General features: G+C 59.5%; 1 protein-coding gene across 1 annotated transcript in view; it reads left to right on the plus strand.

Moving 5' to 3' along the window:
• The first annotated feature begins 5518 nt into the window (after positions 1-5518).
• The window catches only part of LRP5 (LDL receptor related protein 5), an 86141-nt gene continuing 71492 nt past the window's right edge, over positions 5519-20167 (plus strand). The window contains exon 1 of the mRNA XM_037135209.2: positions 5519-5728. Within this exon, the coding sequence (XP_036991104.2) occupies positions 5647-5728 (82 nt within the window). The 5' untranslated portion in view covers positions 5519-5646. The remainder of the gene's footprint in view (positions 5729-20167) is intronic.

The following is a 20167-nucleotide window of genomic DNA, read 5'->3' on the forward strand; positions in this document are numbered from 1 at the left end:
CCCAGCACCAATCCCAGGGATGGCGGCCCCAGCCTCCCAGGTGCTACGGTCGGTGGTCGGTGCTTCGACGTCAGCCGGGACCCTGCCCTCAACCTCAACAGTCCTCTGCACATGTCTACCCTCGAAGGGATCCAGAACCCAACCACGTCTCTCCCGCCCTGCTGCTGCCATCCTTGTCACCACCACCTTGCACTCGGACCACAGCCATGGCCCCTCAGCTGGCCTCCAGCTTCCCCTCCTGCCCCTTCAGTCTGTTTCCCGCACAGTAGCAGAGAGATTCTGTAAAACGGAAGCTCAAGCCCAGGCCCCCTCGGCTCTGGGTCCCCCGATGGTCCCTCCGTTTCACTCAGAGGAGACAGCCTCCACGGCCCTGCGTAGCCAGCCTGCTCCTCTCTGACATCGTTTCTCTCTGCTCTGGCCTCTCCAGCCTCTCACTGTGCCCCAGGGCCTTTGCACTGACCTTTCCCACTGGCTGCGAGACTCCCTCCAGGGAGTCACCTTCCTGCATGAAAGTCACCTTCCTGGTGAGGCCTTCTCACCCTTGACCCTCTTACTCTGCCTTATTTTTCCTGGGACAGGTACTGCTCTCTGACCCCCGTTTCTGCCAAGGGCCAGACGGCAAATATTTCAGGCTTCCCCACTGCAACCGCCCATCTTTGCTGTTAGCGTGGGAGAACAGTCAAAGACGGCGCCCGGACAAGGCCTTGCCTCCTGACCTCTGTCCCCTTCCTTGCGAAGTGCGTCTGTGAGGACTGAGGACCGCCAGTGCCCTGGGGCTGCTGTAACAAACCTCCGCAAACTGGGCTTCAAACAGCAGAAGGGCGCTCTCCCGTGGTTCCGGAGGCCAGGGGTCCGAGGTCAGGCTGGCTACGGGGCTGGGCGCCCTCTGAAGGGTCCTTCCTGCCCCTGCAGCTGCTAGGGGAGCCAGGCTGTCCTGGGCTTGTGTCTTGTTTCAGGTCCCCCTCTGCCTTTCTGTATTAAGGACCCTTGTCATCGGGTGTGGGGTCCGCGGGGATAATCCCCGGTGATCTCCTCATCTCAAGATCCTTAACTTAGTGATACTTGCAAAGACCTGTGTGCACACAGGTTAACATCCACAGGTTCCTGGGGTGGGCGCATGGATATATCTGTTTAGGGGCCGCTATTCGACCCACTACAGGTGTCTTGAAAGCGTTTATAAAGGGAAATCAGCCCTGGAAGTTGAAATCAGCCCTTTCAACTCCTTCACCTGTGTTGAAAACAAAATTGGGAGGTGGGCCAGCCCCTCATGTGGCTTTCCAGGGTGTCCTCTCCTAGGGCGCCAGGTACGTGACCAGCTCTGTGACGGCAGGGTCAGAGCTCAGGGCTGGTGACCTCGATCGGGAGGAGAAGAGCAGGTGGGGGTGCCCACCCCAGGCTGCCCGGCACAGCCACCCTCAGACCCGCCAGGGGCCCGTGTTAAATGCAGCTCCCACGAGTGCAGCTCCCACGAGTGCAGGGCTGCGGCGAAGTCAGAGCAACGCTCTCTCCAGTCTTCTCTTGTATGAGGGACAGGTTGAGCAGACGGCGTCCCCATTTTACAAATGAGGAAACTGAGGCTCAGAGGGGAAGTTCGGCCTGTGTCTCACACCCCAGCTACCTCCACAGAAACCATGGCGCTGCCAGCAAAGCCCTGCACCGCCCACCAGCGTGCACGGGTGGCCGCCTGCCCTCGCCTGCTGCTGGCTCGGGGTGCTAGGAGGTGGCGCTGTTGCATGGCACAGGTCCGTGGGGACTCAGGGACGGGCTGGTCACTGGAAGTTCCCTCTGCCCTCCTCTGCCGAGCTACCCTCGAGGGTGCTAGTGGCTCAGAGAGTCGGGAATGCTGGGAGCCGAAGGCACAGCTTTGCCCACAGGGCCAGGTCTGGAGGGAGGGCTCTCGTGCCCAGAATAACTCTCCAGAGTCAGCATGTTCCCACCTGGAAGGAAAACCAAAAATGCACTTTCCCCAAGTGGTTGGGACTGAGATGGCCTCCTCTGGTGGGCCCTAAGTGAACTCCGGTGGAGCCCTGTCCTTGGAAATGGTTCGATCTGACGACTCCCGAGCCCCCATCGCTTCCCTGGGGTGGCACTTGCACCTGCAGAATGAATGGAGAGTGAACGTTTCCAAGCGGTGGTCGAAGAGGAGTTCGGCGGCGTGAGGAGCTGTGCAGGCAGCCGTCGTGGGGCGTGGGAGCTTAGGGGGCGTGGGAGCTTAGCGCTGCTCGGGCTGCTTCTTGTGTCAGTGAAGAGTCTAAAATGCCTGGCCTGTGATGTCAGCACTGTGCAGAATAAAGCTGCGGTTAGTTCTAGTTCGTTCCACAAAGGACTTTTCTCTAAGCTCTGCGCGGCCCTGGCCGGTGTGGCTCAGTTGGTGGGAGGTGGGAGTGTTGTCCCGTAAACTGGAGGGTGGTGGGTTCACTTCCAGGTCAGGGCGTGTGCCTAGGTTGCGGGTTCGGTCCCCAGTGGGGGTGTTTATGAGAGGCATGGGCTGATTCATGTTTCTCTCTTTTTCTCTCTTCCCCTGTCTTTTAAAATCAATGAGCATGTTCTTGGGTGAGGAAAAAGTGTTCTGAGCAGTCAGGCACCCTGGGATCTGGCTCTGATGCCTGGAGACCTGGGGCAGGGTCCCTTCCCTCCTGGGGGGGGGGTGATGGCATTTGTGGTGGACCCTCCACAAATGACATCACAGGAGTTTGCCCAGGAGACCCCAGAGGGCGCCGGGAGCTGTGGCAGCTTCCGCCACCCCCAGGCTTAAATGGCCTCATCCCTGTGTATCGGACTCTCCCATTCTGAGAGTTCAAGCTCACCTTCTCCCTCTTTGAGAGTAAAGAATCCCAGAATCTGTTTTTTATATTCTTGGCTCATTTTAACCATCTGCAAAACCGAGTGGAGTGCAGGGTCTTCAGCTTCTCAGATTTAGAACCTTGACTTGCTTGAACTGAGGCCCCTGGTGGAGCCCTAGCGTGAGCCCCTCTGGCCCCTTCCCCGCACCCCCCACGTGCAGTTCCCTCAGTGAGTCCCATTTGCTCTTCAAAACGCATCCCGCACCCGGCCCCTCCTGGCCATTCCGGAGCTCCGGCCCCCGCCACTCCAAGCTGCCATCTCTCCTGGCTGCTACCGTGGGGCCCACCTGCTGACCAGCTGCCCGCTTCCCCCACTTTCCCCTCCTGGCAATCTTGTCCCTGTTCCGCAGCCAGAGTGCTCCTTGTATAAATGGGAATCAGCCCTGGCTGGTGTAGCTCAGTGGATTGATTGAGGGCCTGTGAACCACAGGATCGTGGTTCGATTCCCAGTCAGGGCACATGGCTGGGTTGCAGGCCAGTTCCCAGCAGGGGACTCACAAGAGGCAACCATACATTGATATTTCTCTCCTTCTCTCCTTCCCTTTCTCTCTAAAGATAAATATTAAAAAAATAGATGGAAATCAGATCTTTTTGCTTCATTCACTTATTCATTCAACAAACACTGAGTCCCTGCTCTGCACCAGGGCCTGGTCGAAGCTCAGGGGATACACAGGGAACACAACAAGATCTGTTCTCCTGGAGCTTCGAGCCCAGTGGAGGGAAGAACGGTTGGCAGTCAGCGTGTCAGATGTCGGTGCAAGGGAAAAGAGGAAAGCAGAGAAACGGAATAGGAAGTGCTGGTGGGGGGTGGGGTTGGAGGACGTCTGACTTGCAATTTTCAAAGGGGGGCCCAGAGAGCCTGCCTGAAGAATTGGAGGTGTGAAGGGAACCAGGCGGACACCTGGGATAATTCCAGCAAGTGGAAAGGCCCCGAGGCAGGAGCGTTGGAGGCCAGCGTGGGAGCCGGAGCAGGGTGGGGGCAGGGTGGGGGAGAGGACGGAGGGTGCATCAGGAGGTTGTAGAGATAAAGGGACAGGTGTGGCTAGATCAGGCCCAGTAGGTGCCAGTGACCTCTGTCTTCTTTTCTGGTATGGGAGCCATGGAAGGTTCTTGAGCAGAGGAGGGACACACTCCGACTTGCTCACTCTGGCTGCTCTCCGATAGGCTGAAGGGGTCAAGGTGGGAAGCAGGAGACCCAGGGGTGACAGCGGAGGTGCGGGAAGAGATGCTGGGAGTCTGCATCTGTTTTGGAAGCAGAGCCAACAGGAAGTGCTCCCCGGGCTGGGCAGAGGGTATGAGAGAGAAGTCAGCAAGGAGTTTGGCCTCCTCGAAGGCCTGCAGTGACTGACCACTGCTCTTGGGGTAGGTTGTGACTCCTTATCCAGGCCTGGTCCACACCGGCCTGCTGGCTGCTCCTGCCACTCCTTTGTCGAAGGTCCCTCCCTCCCCAGGTCAGGATTCCCCAGATGTCCCAGCCAAGCACTCTTCATTTTTCTCGTGGCATTCCTCAGTCTGTTAATGGTGTCTGGGGCTCGAACTTGGTCTGTCTGCTTGCTTTTGCAGGTCTCCCTCCCCAGCATGTAAACCCCACAGGATAGGGATGTGCTGCCTGGCTTTGTAAGTCGTCACAGACACATGACAAATGTGGGTGCTGGCATTGGTGAGCACCCAGGCGTTGCCGACAGTACACGTGCACCCCCAAGGCAGGCACTGCAGGCCCTGTTCCATAAGGAAGGGAAGTGTTCCTGGGGGAAGGGTATATTTAGACCTGTCCAGGGGGCCCTTGGTTCCAGGACGCCTGGTTCAGAGCCAGTGCTGTGGCACCTCCCAGACTCCCCTGTCCCTTGAGGGTCCAGGCAGACGGACCTCGATATTCAGGTGGGCACAGGGAGGGGTCCGCTGGGGGAGGTCAGTGCCTGCCTGCTGGATGAGTCAAAGGCGAGCTCTGCCACCCTCGGGGGTTTTCTTGCTCAGCCGCCTGGAGGCGTCTTGGGAAGACCTGCGTGTCTTCTTCGCCCCAGTCTCTCTACCATAATGTACAGGGCGTTCAATTAGTTTAATAGCAAAACCCCAAGCCCACTCTAATCCCACCTGGTACAGCTCCCGCGTCTCCCCATCCTCCGCTTCTGTCCCTACCCAGGACCCACACGCAGTCGCCATCCCAACCGTGCCCTCCCGGGCGCCCTCGCCAGTGCGAACAGGTGTCTCAGGGCTGCCAGGCCCGCCCCCGTGGAGGTGGCTGCGGTCGCGGGAAAGCGCACAGACCCGGCTCGGCGGTCCCTGGCTTCCAGCTACCAAACCGCCTCCATGCGTGCCCGCGGGCAACACCCCTCCCCACGCCCCCGTGCCTCAGTTTACCCACGGGTAAAGGCCAGCTCCATGCGGCCCCGCAGGTGACCCACCTGCTTCCGGGGTTTAACTAGCGCCCCGGACCCCGAGGGGTGGAAGCCCGAAGCCCGACCCCGCGCCCCGAGGAGCCCCCGCGGTCGTCCCCAGGGGACCAGGGGGCTCAGGGAAAGCCGGGGGGACCACGCGCTGCCGCAGCCTCGCCGCGGGCCGGCTCCGGGGGGCGCCCGCGGGAGGGCGCGGCCGGCGCGGGGGGCGCGGGCGGGCCGCGGAGGCGGCGGCGGGGGGCGGAGACGCGGCGCGGCTTCCGCTCCCGCGCCTCCTCCCTCCTCCCTCGTCGTCCTGGTCCGCGGCGCCCGAGGGGGAGGCGGCAGGCGCCGGGAGCCGCGCGAGGAGCCGCCGCGCCGCGCCATGGAGCCCGAGTGAGCGCGGCGCGGGCCCGCCGGCCCCGGACAACATGGAGGCGGCGCCACCCCGGCCACCGCCGCCGCCGCCGCTGCTACTGCTCGCGCTGTGTTGCAGCTTGGCCCCCGCTGCGGGTAGGTGGGCGCGGGCCGCAGGGACAATGGCCCGGGCGCCCAGGCAGCTCCGCGGCTCGCGGCCAAGTGCGCGGCGCGCGGTAGCGACTTTGCAAGTTAGGGGCGAGTTGGGGCGCGCGCCGCGGGTTCCCGCCGCCCCCCGCTGTCTCCGCCGCCTGGGTGCCGCGCGCGGCCCTTTGTCTCAACCGTCCGGGCCCCTCTCGGGGACGCAGGGCCCGGTCCAGAGCGTCCCGGGGCGGCGAGGAGGGCGCGCGGGCGGCGCCGTCCCCGCCAGGTGCGGCGCGGGCGGGTCCTCACCTGCCCGAGCCCCGGGGCGCGCTCGGAAGTGCGCACGCGTAAAGCCGGCGGGCGAGGCCGTGCTGGGACCGTGGGGACCCCTGCCCAGCGGGCTGGCAGTGTGCGAGGACTTTCGGCCCGGAGACAGGCCTGGCCGCCCTGCGTCGGGAACTATTTGGCGAGCCTGTTTCCGATGGCCGTGCGGCCGGCCTGCGAGCTCCAAGAACTGATTTAAGTTGCTGAGAAAGTTCTGAGACCCGGCGCCAGGCGGCCTGGCCTGTTGCGCTGGCCTTTCATCTACGTTGCTGTCGGTTTCCAAACGGACTGACACCTGCCAGGTGCCCGGACGACCCGTCTGGCTACTGGGGCCCCGAACAGTGACACCGGGCCGGAGTCCACCCCCGGGGCGGGCAGCGTGGGGCCGCGGCGGGGGAACGTGGCTCCAGAGAACGGCGTGGTGGGGCCGCGAGCTTGTTCCTCAGTTATTACCTCAGTTATGCACGCCCTTGGGGAGATGAGGGCCGGGGATTTTTCCGTGCGACTTTTGGTGTGTCCCAAGGGGTGGAGTTGAGGTCAGGAGGGCTCAGGAAACCTAAGCGCCTGTGAAATGCTACACATGTTCTTTTAATTTGGAGATTGCCATGTGGTTTTTGAAGCAAGTCTCTCGCTACCTAAATCATTATCCTCAGACGTGAGGGTTGTTTTTCTGGAGTGTGGCTGGGCAAGTGGACATGGCCAGCAAGTCCAGTGTTCTGGGGATCTGGGGACTGCAGTTGTGCTTGCTGTGGTTTTTTTTTTGGGGGGGGGGACCTCGGGTCCCTTTGTCTGGGCCTCTTTAAGGCAAACAGCTGTCTCCCTGAATATTTTTGGTGTGGACATTGCAGGGAGGTGTCCTGGCCTGGCTCTGTGGCCACACTCCCAGTGCTGCGGCTCCTACATTGTTGGGGCGGGGGGGGGGAGAACGGAGAATGTATGGCTTCTTCAAGTGCCCCTGTCCCTCAGCCCAAGCTTAGAGACCGTTGGTGATTTCACCCCCAGTTTGTCTGTCTCAGGAGCTTGTTTACATTTCTCGGCCATGTCCAATACTAGCAAAACAAGGTGACGATGAAGCACTCGAAACAATGCCAGTATCTGGGTAGTTCAGGCCGGTGCTGTGCCTTTTCTTTCCGGAAATGCCTGGATCACAGAGGCGAGAGACCTTTTTTTTGGGGGGGGGTGTTTGTTTTAAAGGTGGGGTTTCTCAGCAGGCTCTTGTTTGTTGCTTTGCGCTTTGTTGAAGCTTTGGAGTTCCTGTACCTTTTGGGGGGACATTGCTGGGGGCAAATGCCTGCCAGTGTGTGATTCAAGCTCCAAAGGAGAAGAATCACATCTGCGGGGCTCAGTTGTGTGTGAGGCAAAAATAGAGTTGATTATTTTCACGAGGTTTTAGAGCACCGGCCGAAGTGGTGACCCGGGCCTAAAATGGAAGCACGAGGCAGCATCTCGCAGCAAGTCCACAGGGACTGTCGTGGGTGGGTTATGTCCCTGAGTTCTGGGTTCGGTTTATGCCTCTGTTTGGAGTGGAGCCAGCAAGTTGGTAGCTAATTATTTTTCCTGATTGCAGCCTGTTGCAATTCGAAGCTGTGAGCCCACGGAAGTGCCTTTGTTCTCATGGTCTCGGTGCTGGGAATGGCCGAGGCCGCTCCCCCGCAGCACTCGCTCCCACGCCCAACCTGTCCAGGGCCCCCCAGCGAGGCTACTGCGGGTGCCCAGAGTCTGGCCGCCTGGGAGGGCCCTGCTGGCAGGTGTTAGCCAAATGCGTGGAGTCCCCCAAGAGAGCCCCCATCCTGCACAGGACCCTCTGCTTTCCAAAGCAGGGCCCACGAGCCCGCAGCCCTCCTGTTCCGATCCAAGAATTCACCCGGTCAGCCCATGCGGTCCCACACTTGCTGTGGGGATCCTGTCGCATTTGGAGCCCGTCTAATTTCAGCTGCACTGTGTCACTGCTCAGGCATTTCGCAGAATTTGCACACTGGGAGGGGGGCTTGTGCAGTCTAGTGAGGACTTGGCGTGCAGGACTCCTGCCCGAAGCTGGGGCTGCCGGGGCTGAGTGGGGGTTGGGGTAGGACAGTCTGGTTCCTCCGCTCAGCCGCTGGTTGACTTTGGACAACTTAGCTTTTCTGTATGTGGTGCCCTCACCTGGTGCCCCTGACCTCACTGGGTGTTTGGGACCATTAAACGCCAGTGTGAAACCCTTTATGCCACCCCTGTCCCGAGTGAGGCAGGGACTGGGGGCAGCAGAGCCTGTCCATTCCTGTGGTGTAACAGGGTCTTTGCTCTTTCTAACCTGGAAGGTGTACATGCTGTTGTTACATAGTCTGGGATTTTGTTCGTTGTGTGACCTTGGATGTCTGGTCGGCTGTCTGATCCATTTATCACTGGGCCGGAGTGAGGGGGTCTCAGGTGGCCAATAGCACAAGGCAGCCTGAGTGGCCCAGGGTCTTGGTGCTTGCTTTGGCGGGGGGTGGGAGCTGGACACCTGACTTCCCCTTTGTGGGCCTCAGTTTTCTTTTCTGTAAAATGGGGACGATAATACATCCTACCACGAGTTCAGAGAGTGGCACTGGCAGCCTGGCACTGTATCAGCTGCTGCTGTGCTTGGTGCTGCTCTGGGCACTTGTGTGGAGTGCTGGGGCTACGGTGGGTAGGCGGGCAGGGGAGGCCCGGCCTTTGTGCCAGGTGTTCCCCGACTGTGCAGCTAGGGCGGAGCTGGACCCAGGGGCCCCCCACTCGTGGTCTGGAGCCCTGTCCTCGAGGACTAGGTGGTCTCCGTTGAAAGAGGCCAGATCACACTGCAGAGTCTGGACGTGAGCCAGAAGGTGATGGAAGCTTCTGGAAGACTTTGGTCAGGGGGGCTAGGAAACAGTCTGGAGTCAGATCTGTCCTAGGTGAAAGATGTTAAACTCACCTTTTTTTTTTTTTTAGTTGAGATGAAGTACACATGATGTAAAAATAATAATTTTAAAGTGTACAGTTCAGGGGCATTTTGTACATTTTACGGTGTGGTATCATGAGCCACCAAATGTTTCATCGCCCCCAAATGAACCTCCACCCCTCACCCTGTGCCTTCCTGTGCCCCGAAGAGTTGCCTGTGCTGCACGCGCTGCATGGAAGCGACTGGATGGTGCGTGGCCTTCAGAGCCAGGGTGTCGAGGCTCGGCCACGTTGTCCCATGGGTCAGCGCCCTGTCCTTTCTGCAGCTCGGTGATCTTTGTCGCAAGGGAAGAGCACACTGTGTTGTCACTTGCTGTCACCGGCCCGTTGATGGATCAGTCTGTTGGATGCAGCTGGGGGCCATGGTGTCCTTTCAGGCTTGGAGGGCGGGGGCTGTTCTAAGGGCAGGGAGGTGGGCAGATTTGTCCTAGATCCTCCCCCCTCAGGGGATCTAAGGCAGGATCTGATGGCAAAGGGAGCTGAGGGGACACTGGCTCCGGCCTCCGGGGAGTGGGGTGTCTGGGAGGTGGACCTCGTGCTGCGATCAGGGTGACAGGGACCTCCGGGAGCAGCCGTGTCTGTGGCTGGCGAGGCCTCTCTGTCACCCAACACACTCGCCCGACGGGGAGGCCCTGATGGGCTGGAGGGGCTTCGTCCAGCCCCTTACCTCCAGGGGCCTGTGGAACCTCGGCTCAGAAGGTGGTGGTGTGTCTGCTGGAGACGTCCCCTGTGGGGCCGTCTTGGGGACAGTGCAGTCCAAGAGCTGACAGCGCAGGCAGCTGCGGTCCAGGGTCCCTGCCAGGACCTGCCTCCGCTGTCTCTTCGGCTGTGGAAAGTGGTTTGCTAGCTCTTGGCCTCAGTTTCCACACCTGCAAAAGTGGGACCCTGGCTTCTGCCTTGCAGGGCTCCAGTGGTTCAGGGAGGCCGCTCCCTCAAGATGGGCCACTGTGGGAAGGACGCGAGGGGTCCTGCCCTAGGTGTCCAAGCATCCAATTCCTAATACTGTCGTCCAGGTGGGGGCCTGGTGGTGGTGAAAGATGATGGGGGTCCTGTGTTGGGTGTGGTTTGCCCCGATGGGTGGCTGGTAGCTTCGATCCAGCCCAGAGCCTCAGCCGGGAGTGGACCTTGCTCTGGCCCTTCCCCCTGTAAGTGGGGGACCCCCGTGCCCCTAAGCCATGTGGGGTGTGTGCCAGCCGGGGCACACCCTTGCCCAGATAGGTTCTGCCTGGTCTCCAGCCTTGAGCACCCCTGTTATCTGTGCATCTCCCGGCTGGCCTTTGGTTCCCAAGTGTCCCAGACCACCTGTCACCCGGGAGGGGACTGAGCTCTCCGCTGGCTTGCCCAGGGGCTCACCCCGCCCAGTGAGGGTGTGCCTCGAGCTCCTGAGGTGGCAGCGGCCTCGTGGCGCTGGAACCTTGAGTTGTGACCAGTCTGTGCCCACATCACAAGTACTCTGTCCCCTCTTGCCTGGACCTTCTGAGAGGTTGCTATGGTAACATCACCTGTGAGGGGCGGGGGGGGGTTCTGTACTTTCTGGGTATTATTTTATCTGCTTCGTTGCTTGGTATTTAAGTCAGCAGACGTTGTTTGAGTGCTTTTTGCTCACCTTGGTGTGAACTTTGTAGCAATTAAACTGAAGCAAGAACTTGCTCATGGAGGATAGAGGCATTGCCATTTGGGGTCCCTGACACCCTTTTGAGAATCTGATGAAGGCTCCTCCTCCAGGAGCCTGAGGCTGGACTCTGGGGCTGGCAGTGCAGGGCACTGGGAGACCGTGCAGTTTATGAGGGGTGGTCGAGGCTGCCTCAGGGGTAGAGAGGTCTCCTAGGGGGTGGGGGCCTGCGCCCCGAGCCTCAGCATGTGGCTGAGCCGGACATCACCTCCAGGCCCCCGACTCCCCAACTCCGAGTCCCTTGCCGCCACACTGTGTCCTGCTGTTGAGGGACCAGCCAGCACTCACGGCTGCACCTGAGGCCTTCGATGGTCATCAGAAAATACCCCTTCAGTGGCCCTGGGCGGCTGGCCTGCCCGCCTGGAGTGGGCCATCGGTCTGTGATGACGGCGGCACCCACTGTGTGGGGCTGTGAGAGGGGCAGGGTCCTGTCCAAGCTGGAGGTGGCGTGATCGCATGTTGTCCTCTGCGTGCCGGGCGGCAGGTACGGACGCGTGGGCAGGCCGTTCAGCCTGCGTCAGGTCGATGCTAACCCCCGGTACCCGGCCACACAGGGAGCCCTTCCTCGTGCCGAGGCCCAGAGCCATCCCCACGACCCTCTCTGGCCTGGCCTGGCACAGCCCCGCCCGTGGTGTGCCCCAGAGTGGGCTGCCTCGGGGCCTCGTCCCACAGGGACGGGCTGGGTCTAGGACTGCTTTCCTGGGGACCTGCTGTCCCCTTTTCCTACCCAATTATTTAAAATTCAGGACCCCTTATTTTTTAAAATTTTGGTATACTGTGTATAACAAGATTTGCCATTGTAGCCATTTTTAAGTGTACAGTTCAGTGGCATTAATTGCAGTCACAGTGTGGTGTCACCATCCCCACCATCTGTTCCCCCACATTTTTTTATTACCCCAAACAGAAACTGTCCCCATTAAGCCGTCCCCCCCTGTCCCCCAGCCCGCAGCCCCTGGTAACCTCTAAGCTGCTTTGCTCTGCCTGTGGACTAGCCTGTTCTGGACACCACGTCTCTGTGGAGTCACACCCGTTTGTCCTTTCAGGTCTGCCTTATTTGTCCCTAGAGGGCTGCTGCCCAGCTTCGTCCAAGTGGGGTGGGTAGGGGAGCGCCATTCCTTTTCATGTCTGAGTAATATTCCGCTGGGTGGATACACTTTGTGCCTCCCTCTGTCTGGTGCTGGGTACTTGGCCTGCCTCCACCTTTGGCTGTTGTGAGTGATGGCGCCGCAACCGTGGGTGAGCAAGGAACTGTTTGAGCCCCTGCTTGCCCTTTTGGAGCCGCAGGGTCATGTGGCAATTCTGTGTTTAATCTTCCGAGCCAGCAAACTGCCTTCCACAGCAGCAGCCCTATTTTACGTTCCCCACAGCGAGGCACCGAAGTGCTGGTTTCTCCACGTCCTGGCCCAAGCTTACTGTCCGTTTTTTTTTAAAAGGTTTTACTTATCTATTTCTAGGGAGAGGAGGAGGGAGAGAGAAAGAAGGAGAGAAACGTCAGTCTGTGGTTGCCTCTCGCTCACTCCCTTCTGGGAACCTGGCCTGCAACCCAGGCATGTGCCCTGAGTGGGAATCAAACTGGCGACCCTTTGGTTGACAGGCCAGTGCTCAATCCACTGAGCCACACCAGCCTGGACCATTTTCTGTATCTTTTAGATCTTCATTCTGTTTAAAAGCCAAGTGCTATTTCAGAGTAAGTGTGTACCATCCGGCCAGACTAAGACCTGGTGGAGGAGCGAGCAGCGCTTGCTTTGGTTTTCTGGGCTCTGTTGCAGTTGCAAGGCCCTCGCGGGGAGCACCCCCACACGCATGCGTCTGTGCACGTGGCTACAGTGTTTCTGCAGGACACATTCCTGGTCAAAGAGTAGATACTGACACATTCCCACAAAAGGCTGCCCCAGTTTACACCCTACCGGGCCCCACCGATGGGAGGCGCGCTTTCCTCTGTTGTCTCCAGTGCCGGCCATGACCAGATTCTATTGTTTTTAAATCCCTGTGGCTAAAAATTGTGACACATTTTGGTTTGGACGCCCCTCATGACTGGCTATGGAGCCATTTGTGTTTGTTTTTCTGCAAGCCGCCCGCTCCTATCATCAGCCCATTTTTCTGTTGAGTCGTTTATCCTTATTGATTTGAGGGAGGTGCTTATTTTTGTGGATGTTTATTCTTTGTGAATACGTATTTTCCAGATTTTTCTTCTGGTCTGTAGCTAGTCCTTCATCCTTGTTTTTGGTGGTTTATTACCCTGAAGATGTTAAAAAGTTTTAATGTAATCAAAACTGTCTTTTACCTCGTGACTTCTGGGTCTGGGCACTGTTTCTCTACCCCTGGATTAGAAATACGTCTTCCTTTATTTTCTTCTGGGATCGTTCCTGTTCTGTGTCTCGTGTTCAGACATTCTGTCTGATTTTTGAGGGCCCGTGGGGTATGAGGTAGCAACCTGCGCTGTCCTGGCGTTGCCCCCACCAGTGGGGGCGTAGGCAGTGGTCCCTGTTCATTTGAAATGTCCCTCGTTCGTGCTCCAAGTCCACAGATGCTTGGTCGTTGGTTCTGGAACCTTCTGTTCTCCCTCGACCTGTGGGTGTCTTTCTGAGGCACCACGCCAGGTTTTTTAATCTGTGTAGCATCAGAGTGTAATTTCAGATTGCGCAATTCCCCCCTCATTGTTCTTTCAAAAAAAAAAAACAAAAAACACGACTTGTGTTGACTCTTCTTGTACGTTTACTCTTCTGTGATAAACTTCAGAGTCAGCCTATCGGGTTCCATCCTTTGATCTTTTGATCTGGGGACAGTAAATGGTGACATTCAACAGGTGTCCGAGGGCTGGACGTTAGAAGTGCTGTCCAACAAGCAAGCAGGTCCCTGGCCGTGGACCCAGATTCGTCTGTGGCCTCGATGGGGCGGAGCTTCCCTCTGGGGTCCCTGGCAGTGCCTGGAGCGGATCAGAGGTGCCCATCGCGCTGGGTTGCCCGAAACAAGCAATGTTACGAACGAATTCCAGCATTACCCAAAGGCACGTACAATTATTGTGTAAATCACTGGCCCTTCCTCTAGTTCATCTCAGAACAAAATGTGAGCCACTTTAATTTCTTCCCCAGGCTGCACCCCTCCAGGAGCCTAGGTGGGAGGTGGTAGCGGCCTAGCAGAACCCTCAGGAAATGGCTCAGTGGGGCGTTGAAAATCCCGTGCACGGGCATGGCGTCTGCTGTGGAGTAGACACCTAGCAGCCATCTCGCGGCCTCCTCTTTGGGGTGCAAATCTTACCCGTCCTTCCCTCCTCTGGCCCCGAAATCTCCTGTGCCATGAGCTCCTGCCTCCATCCCGAATTCCACTCCAGCTGTTTCCTAGGTCGTAGAGCCCCTGTCCTAATGCACGAGGCCAAGAGTGGTCCCCTGTCCCTGGGAGGAGCCCCTGCTCCTGAGCAGGGACCCGAAGAAGGCCCACTCCAGGGAAACTCAGCGCATCCCAAACGCACTCGACCGGAAAGTCACCTCCACAGCACAGGTCCTCCGTGATGTCACGGTAGGGCTTGTGTCCTTTGCTCGTCCTTTTCTCATGTTTTAAAAAAAACTTTGTATGCATATTTTCAGTCTCGTGCACAAGAGCAGGAAGAACGGGGCAACACATTTTCGTACTATAACAAAAGGTTTTGATGCTTTGAGTTAATAGCCACAGAGTGGGGGTCTGAATGAGGGAAAAATTTTTAAAAGATTTTTAAAATTTATTTTTAGACAGAGGAGAAGGGGGGAGAAAGAGAGGGAGAGAAACATCAGTGTGTGGTTGCCTCCCATGTGCCCTCCACTGAGCATCTGGCCTGCAACCCAGGCATGTGCCCTGATTGGGAATCGAACCGCAACCCTTTGGTTCACAGGCCAGCGCCCAATCCACTGAGCCTCATCAGCCAGGGCTGAATAAGGGTTATTTTGAATGCACTTTCAGGAATTTAAGTCCTGAGAGAGCATTGCCCCTTCCATGCCCCCACCCCCCACCCCCGAGCGTCTGATGTTTGTCCCCTCCAAGTTGTCGCTGCCCAGGTCTCCGAGTGAGTTTGCTTAGTGCCCCTTGACTCTGGGGGGCCCGAGCTGTATTGTGGGGGAGCAGGCAGAGGCAGCGCCTGCCCCCGGCCACTGTGGGCCCCCCTGCCCCAGCCCCCTTCTCGTTCTTGCTTGACTCTCTGCTGCTGCGCTCAGCTTGGGCAGGGCGCAGGGACTGCTGACTGCTGTTGGGGGTTGGGGGGGCGGGGGGCAGTCTGCCCTGGCCTTCATGGTGCCACCTGCATTTGCACAGAGTTCGCCTCCCCCATGGGCCAGGCAGAAGGTCAGCCCATGAAGGCCGAGGTGCCAGCGCTCTAACCCTTCGAGGGAGCAACCCCTGTACAGGGGACCTGTTTGTGCACCCTCTGCCCAGAGAGGAGCATGGTCCTGGGTCATCTTGGTGCCCCAGGCTGTGACTACGGTACTGCCCGTCCCCCCGCAGAACTGATGGAACCTGGACTAGCCCTGGCCGGACTCGATCCCTTGTCAGGGCGTGCACAACAAGCAGCTGATTGATGCTTTCCTTTCTCTCTCTCTCTGTCTCCCTCCCCGCCCCCTCTTCCTTTCTCTCTAAAATCAGTGAACGTATTTTCGGGTGAGGACTAAAAAAAAGTGGGCCTAATGTCTGTGAACAGAGCAGCCCCAAAGCATGTCACCCTGTGCCCTGGCCCCCGACCTGCTGGGCGATGGATACGGGGCACCGTGTCCGCAGGGAGACTTGGGGTTGGGGCGGGCCCGGGGTGGCCTCCACCTGCGTTCCCCAGACAGTGCAGGGCGGAGCAGGTGGACAGTCGGCGGGTGCGTTTTCAGCCAGTCCTCTCGCCCTGGTCAGGAGGCACTTGTGCAGCGAGTGCAGGGCTGCGCAGGAGGCTGCTCGAAGTGAGAGAGCAGAACAGAGCAGTTCCCCTTTCTTGGGCTCCCCCTTCTAGTTTTTAAAAAATGTTCCCTCTGTTCGAAAGACGTTCTCCTTTCCAGGAAAGTGCATTTGAGTAATAACCTTTCCTGCTTATTGATCCCAGACGAGCACGGTCGCCACGCAGAGCTGGTTGGAGTTCTGTTGCAGGGTTTCCGGGAGGCCCTCACCCCGCAGTTTCCACCGGCTTTCAGCACTGGAAGTGCCTCCGGGAGCCAGCTCGCCTCGCGGTCCCCTGGGCTCGCTCGGGCCCAGGTGGGAGCAGCTGATTTGGAGGGCGAAGAGGGTCTGTTCCAGGACTCAGGCGGGGCTGGCCTCCAGGAGGCTCAGGGCTCCAGGCAGGCCCTCCTCGCTCCCTCTGCAGGGGTTCAGAAAGGCCAGCTCAAAGCTGTCCCCAGGGCCAGCGCTCCTCCCACGGGCCCCTGCCTCCCCACGTGGGCCAGCTCCCGTGGCTTCCTCTCCGTGTACCAAGGCCTGGAGCTGCACTGCGTCAGGATGGAATGTGACTGAGGGGGGACCCCTGTTCCTAAAGGATCTCGTTAGGAAGCCACCCTACCTGGGTGGAGTTTTCCTGGGCAGGTGATCTCTAGTCAGATTCTAACCATCAAGGGGCTTCAGGTCTCTTCCGAGGGCTGGGATCGCAGGATGTGGTGTGTTCGTTGGGGAAGCAGGGAGGTCCTCAAGGGACAGCGACACATTGGGAAAGTCCTGCTCCTGCTGTTTGTAGGTGAAGAGGACAGGTGGGCCTCGGTCCGTTCTCACCTGTCTGTAGACCCTCAGGCCAGCTTGGTCACCAGTGGACACGCAGAAGCCCACCCCACGTGCTGCACGTGGAATGGTGTGTGCTTCCCTCCAGCGGCCGTGCCCAGTGCCGCCCTCTAGAGATACCGTCTCGGGCACCTCGAACGAGGCCTCACTGCCTGGCCCCCGCCCCCCGCCCCGTTGCTGTGACAGCTGAGGGGCAGCCAGAGGAATCCCAGTGGGGGCCTGGGGCTGCCCGCCCAGCCCCTGGGCCCGGAACCCCTGGGCCCCTCCACCTGTTGTGGCTCGAGTTTCTGGCTCTACTCAGCTTTGTGGCTGCGGGCAGGCGAGTTAACCCCTCTGGCCCTCAGCTTCCTCACCTGCTGGGGTGTCGTACAGTGTCCCCCAGAGACATGCCTGAGGATGAGACGGGCAAGGCTGTGAAGGGCCACCCATGAGCACTCAATAATTGTTAGCTGTTAGGAGTATTATGGCAATCCTAATTGTTGTTCTCAGGGGAGAGAGCCCCTGGGGCTCCGGAATCAGGCTCAGCTCAGCCAAAGAGCATCCTGGTGGAGACCATCCTAGCTCAGTCCCGTGGGTCTGAGTCCAGGTGCCAGGTGAAGGTGTGTCAACTGTCTGATTGCCGCGTGGAGCTCCAGGAGCGAAGCTGCTTCTTGCCTGGTGGAGGCCAGGGACAGGGGCTCCTGCGCCCTGCGACTGGGGGAGCCGGCCCGAGGGCGCTTCTCCTTGGGCCGCTGCGGGCGGCGGCCGTCTCTGTTTTGCCCCTGCGTCCTCAGGCCATCGTCTTTTAGTTGGTGTTACCAGCACACCCCCTGCCTCTCCCTCCGTGGAGGACGTTTAGGGAGCCTGCCTTCTGTCCCTGCCGCCTTGCTTCTGACAGTCTGCTGACGAGCCAGCCTGGCCGGCTCACGGGGCCCGGCCTCTTCTCTCCAGTCCCCCCAAATACGGCAGCTTGCCCACCTGCCCTTTCCCTTCCTACCTGGTCAGCTTCTCCCCTGAAGGCAAGGGCGGGAGCCCGGACACGCCTTGGCTGGTCAGTGCCCGACCCCTCCACCGCCGACCGGGCTCTGCGCCCGGCAGGTACTTGGACGGAGAGCTGCTGCTCGCCAGGCTGGGTCCCAGGCCATGGCTGTAATGTGGGGGACACAGCCCATCGCCCCCATTTCTGTGTGCAGGTTGCAGTCTGGTGCCCCCCAACCCCCCACCCCCCGCAGCTTCCCTCTGGCCAGGAGCCCAGGTCGGACCTGCCTGCTCCGGGCTGGACAGGCACGGCTTTCCTACTTCCTGTTGTCGCCTCTGCTGCGGGAGTAACTTAAGCCTCTAGCAGGTGTGGCGACTTGGGCCCGGCTCCGGACCAGGCCCTGGGAACAGGAGGCGCGCGGGCAGGCGGGGCCCGTCTGGGACAGCACTCGCAGTGCCTTAGCCGGGACAGCCCGGACCGGCTCTGACGACCCTGGGAACCTCGCTAAGTGTGGGTCTGTAGGGTCGGTCAGGTGGAGGCTCAGGGCGGGATTGTGGGTTGCAGAGTGAGCCCGTGAAAGGCAGGCCCTCGCCCTGGAGGAGGTCTGCAGGTCATGTGGGGGACACACCACTCCATGCTTTGACCCCCAGGCACCCACGTGGTCCTCAGGAGGGGCGTTCCCGGGGAGAGTGGAGTCCTGCTTCCTGGGTTGCTGTGTGACGTTAGTGCTGGGTGTGTCCACACCCCAGTCCTACAGAAGGGGACCTGAGTCTGAGGAGGACCTGGACCTCACCCAGTGTCACGCCCGGTGGTTGTGCCTCCTGCTCATGTGGCACCTGGGGCTGGGGTGTCCCTGAGATGAGTCCCGGGGGCCTGTGGGCCTGCCAGCCTGGCCTGGCTCCCCCTCGGAGGCAGGGGGCGGCTGTGTACGTCTTCCTCCTGAGTGCGGAGGGGTCGTCCTGGACAGGAAATGTGGTCAGGTGGCGGGAGGCCACAGTCCCGAGGGGCCTGGACAGCCCGTGGGCCGTGCCTCCTTCTGGGCATGTGGGAGGGGCCACCCCAACGCAGAGGGGACACGTTCGCTGTCTGATTCTGCTCCGTGTTCCGCCCTCCCTCGCGGAGACCAGTTGCTGCGCTATGCAAAACGGATGTCTTTTAAGTTGGTGCAGAAAGAATCTAGTCACTGAGCCCCTGGTGCCCCAGCATCATGGTCTGTCAAGCGGAGTGACAGTCGTCCCACCTCCTTGAGGACCGAGTGACACCAAGGTTCAATCCCTGGTCGGGGCACTTACAAGAATCAACCAATGAATGCGCACGAATAAGTGGAGCAGCAAATTGATGTTTCTCTTTCTCTCTCAAATCAATAAATTTAAAAAAGGAAATAAAAGGGTGCTCCCTGGCGGAGACCGGGACGTATCACCGGGGGCTTGTCTGGCTTTCTCTGTGGGGAATTCTGTCTCCTCTCCTCGACCTGTCGGCAGGGTCTCCAGCACCGCGGGAGAAGCTCCCCCAGGGCCCCGAGGGCCCCCAGTTATGGGCGTCTCCTCATTCTTACGATCGTCTGACCCACTTAGCGTGGGTCCCGGCTGCTGCACTTTGCAGGCAGCCCCTCAACCCGCATGGGTGCTCCCGCCTGAGAAGCGTCGGCTCCTGGAGGAAGGCCAGCACCCGAGGGAGGGCAGGGGGCAGGAGGCTGCGAGCAGACCACAGCTGGGACGCTGGAGTTGTGTCTGCTGGGTTCCGTCCGTGTTGCCGACAGGCTGGTCCCGAGGCCGGGTCTTTGGTTGGCCCGTGCACCCCAGCACCCGGGCAGCTGCTTGTTTTTCAGGAACAGGAGGTCGTTTGCAAGCAGAGCCTCCTGGTTTTGCCCATAAAAAGGAGATTTTGCAGCTTGATGGCGAATTTGGCACGTCTTCATTATTATGATTTTTGTGCAACACTTAAAGAAAATAAAAGCTGGTACAAAGGTATGTTTGTTTCTGAAATGTGTTTCCTTTCCCAGATGTTCTTTTCTGCCAGTTCCAAGTGCACCGTGAGCTCCGCTCTCCAGTTTCCTCCGCAGGCAGAACAATGAGGCCTCTGTGCGGACGCGGGGAGACGCCAGTGGGCTGGGGGAGGGCTCCTCCCACCCCCTCGGTGGAAACCGCCACTCTCTGCCAGCCGGGAAGAGGGCCCGCGGATGGCTGGGGTTTGGCGGTCTGCGGGCTGTGGTGGGAACGTGCAGGGTGGCGGCTCGGGCGTCCCGCAGGCTGCACCTTTGTTCTGGGTCCTAGCATTGGCTGTGTGGCCTCGAACGAAAGGTTTGCGTCTGGGTGGCGTGCATGGACCCTGGGGCCCGATACTGGTTCTGGCCCCTTTCCCCTCCTTTTGGTCTCTTTGGCATCTAACACTGGTCCCTGCCCCAAGGACAGGTTTCCAGGCCACGCCAGGTGGGACTGAGCGGGTGTCCCCAGAGTCCAGCGGGGCCTCGGGCCCCCCTGGCTGCTCGGTCTGGCACTGCTTTCTTGAGACCAAGTGTGCGTGTGTACTCCTTGGGAGAGCTGTGAAGCACATGTGTGCACACACAGGAACACACAGATGTGCACACACAGAACCCGCAGAAGTGCCAACCTGTCTGGTTTGCCGAGACGGCTGGCAGACCCCCTTCCACTCAGGGCAGCGTGGTTACCTGGTCTGCACTGGGGCCGTCCTCTGTGGCGCTGCTTTGTCTGGGGCGTGCGTTTAATGGAATCCTTATTTTTTAATTAATGCGTCCTGCCTTAGAACACCTGAAACACAAACATCTTGGCCTAATGGGTAAAAAGGGAGAACATTTATCGCACATTTACTGGGGACCAGGCAGGTTCTCAGG

This window comes from Artibeus jamaicensis, unplaced genomic scaffold, assembly GCF_021234435.1.
Source record: "Artibeus jamaicensis isolate MK-2021 breed Jamaican fruit bat unplaced genomic scaffold, CSHL_Jam_final contig_3109, whole genome shotgun sequence".
NCBI classification, from domain to species: Eukaryota; Metazoa; Chordata; class Mammalia; order Chiroptera; family Phyllostomidae; genus Artibeus; species Artibeus jamaicensis.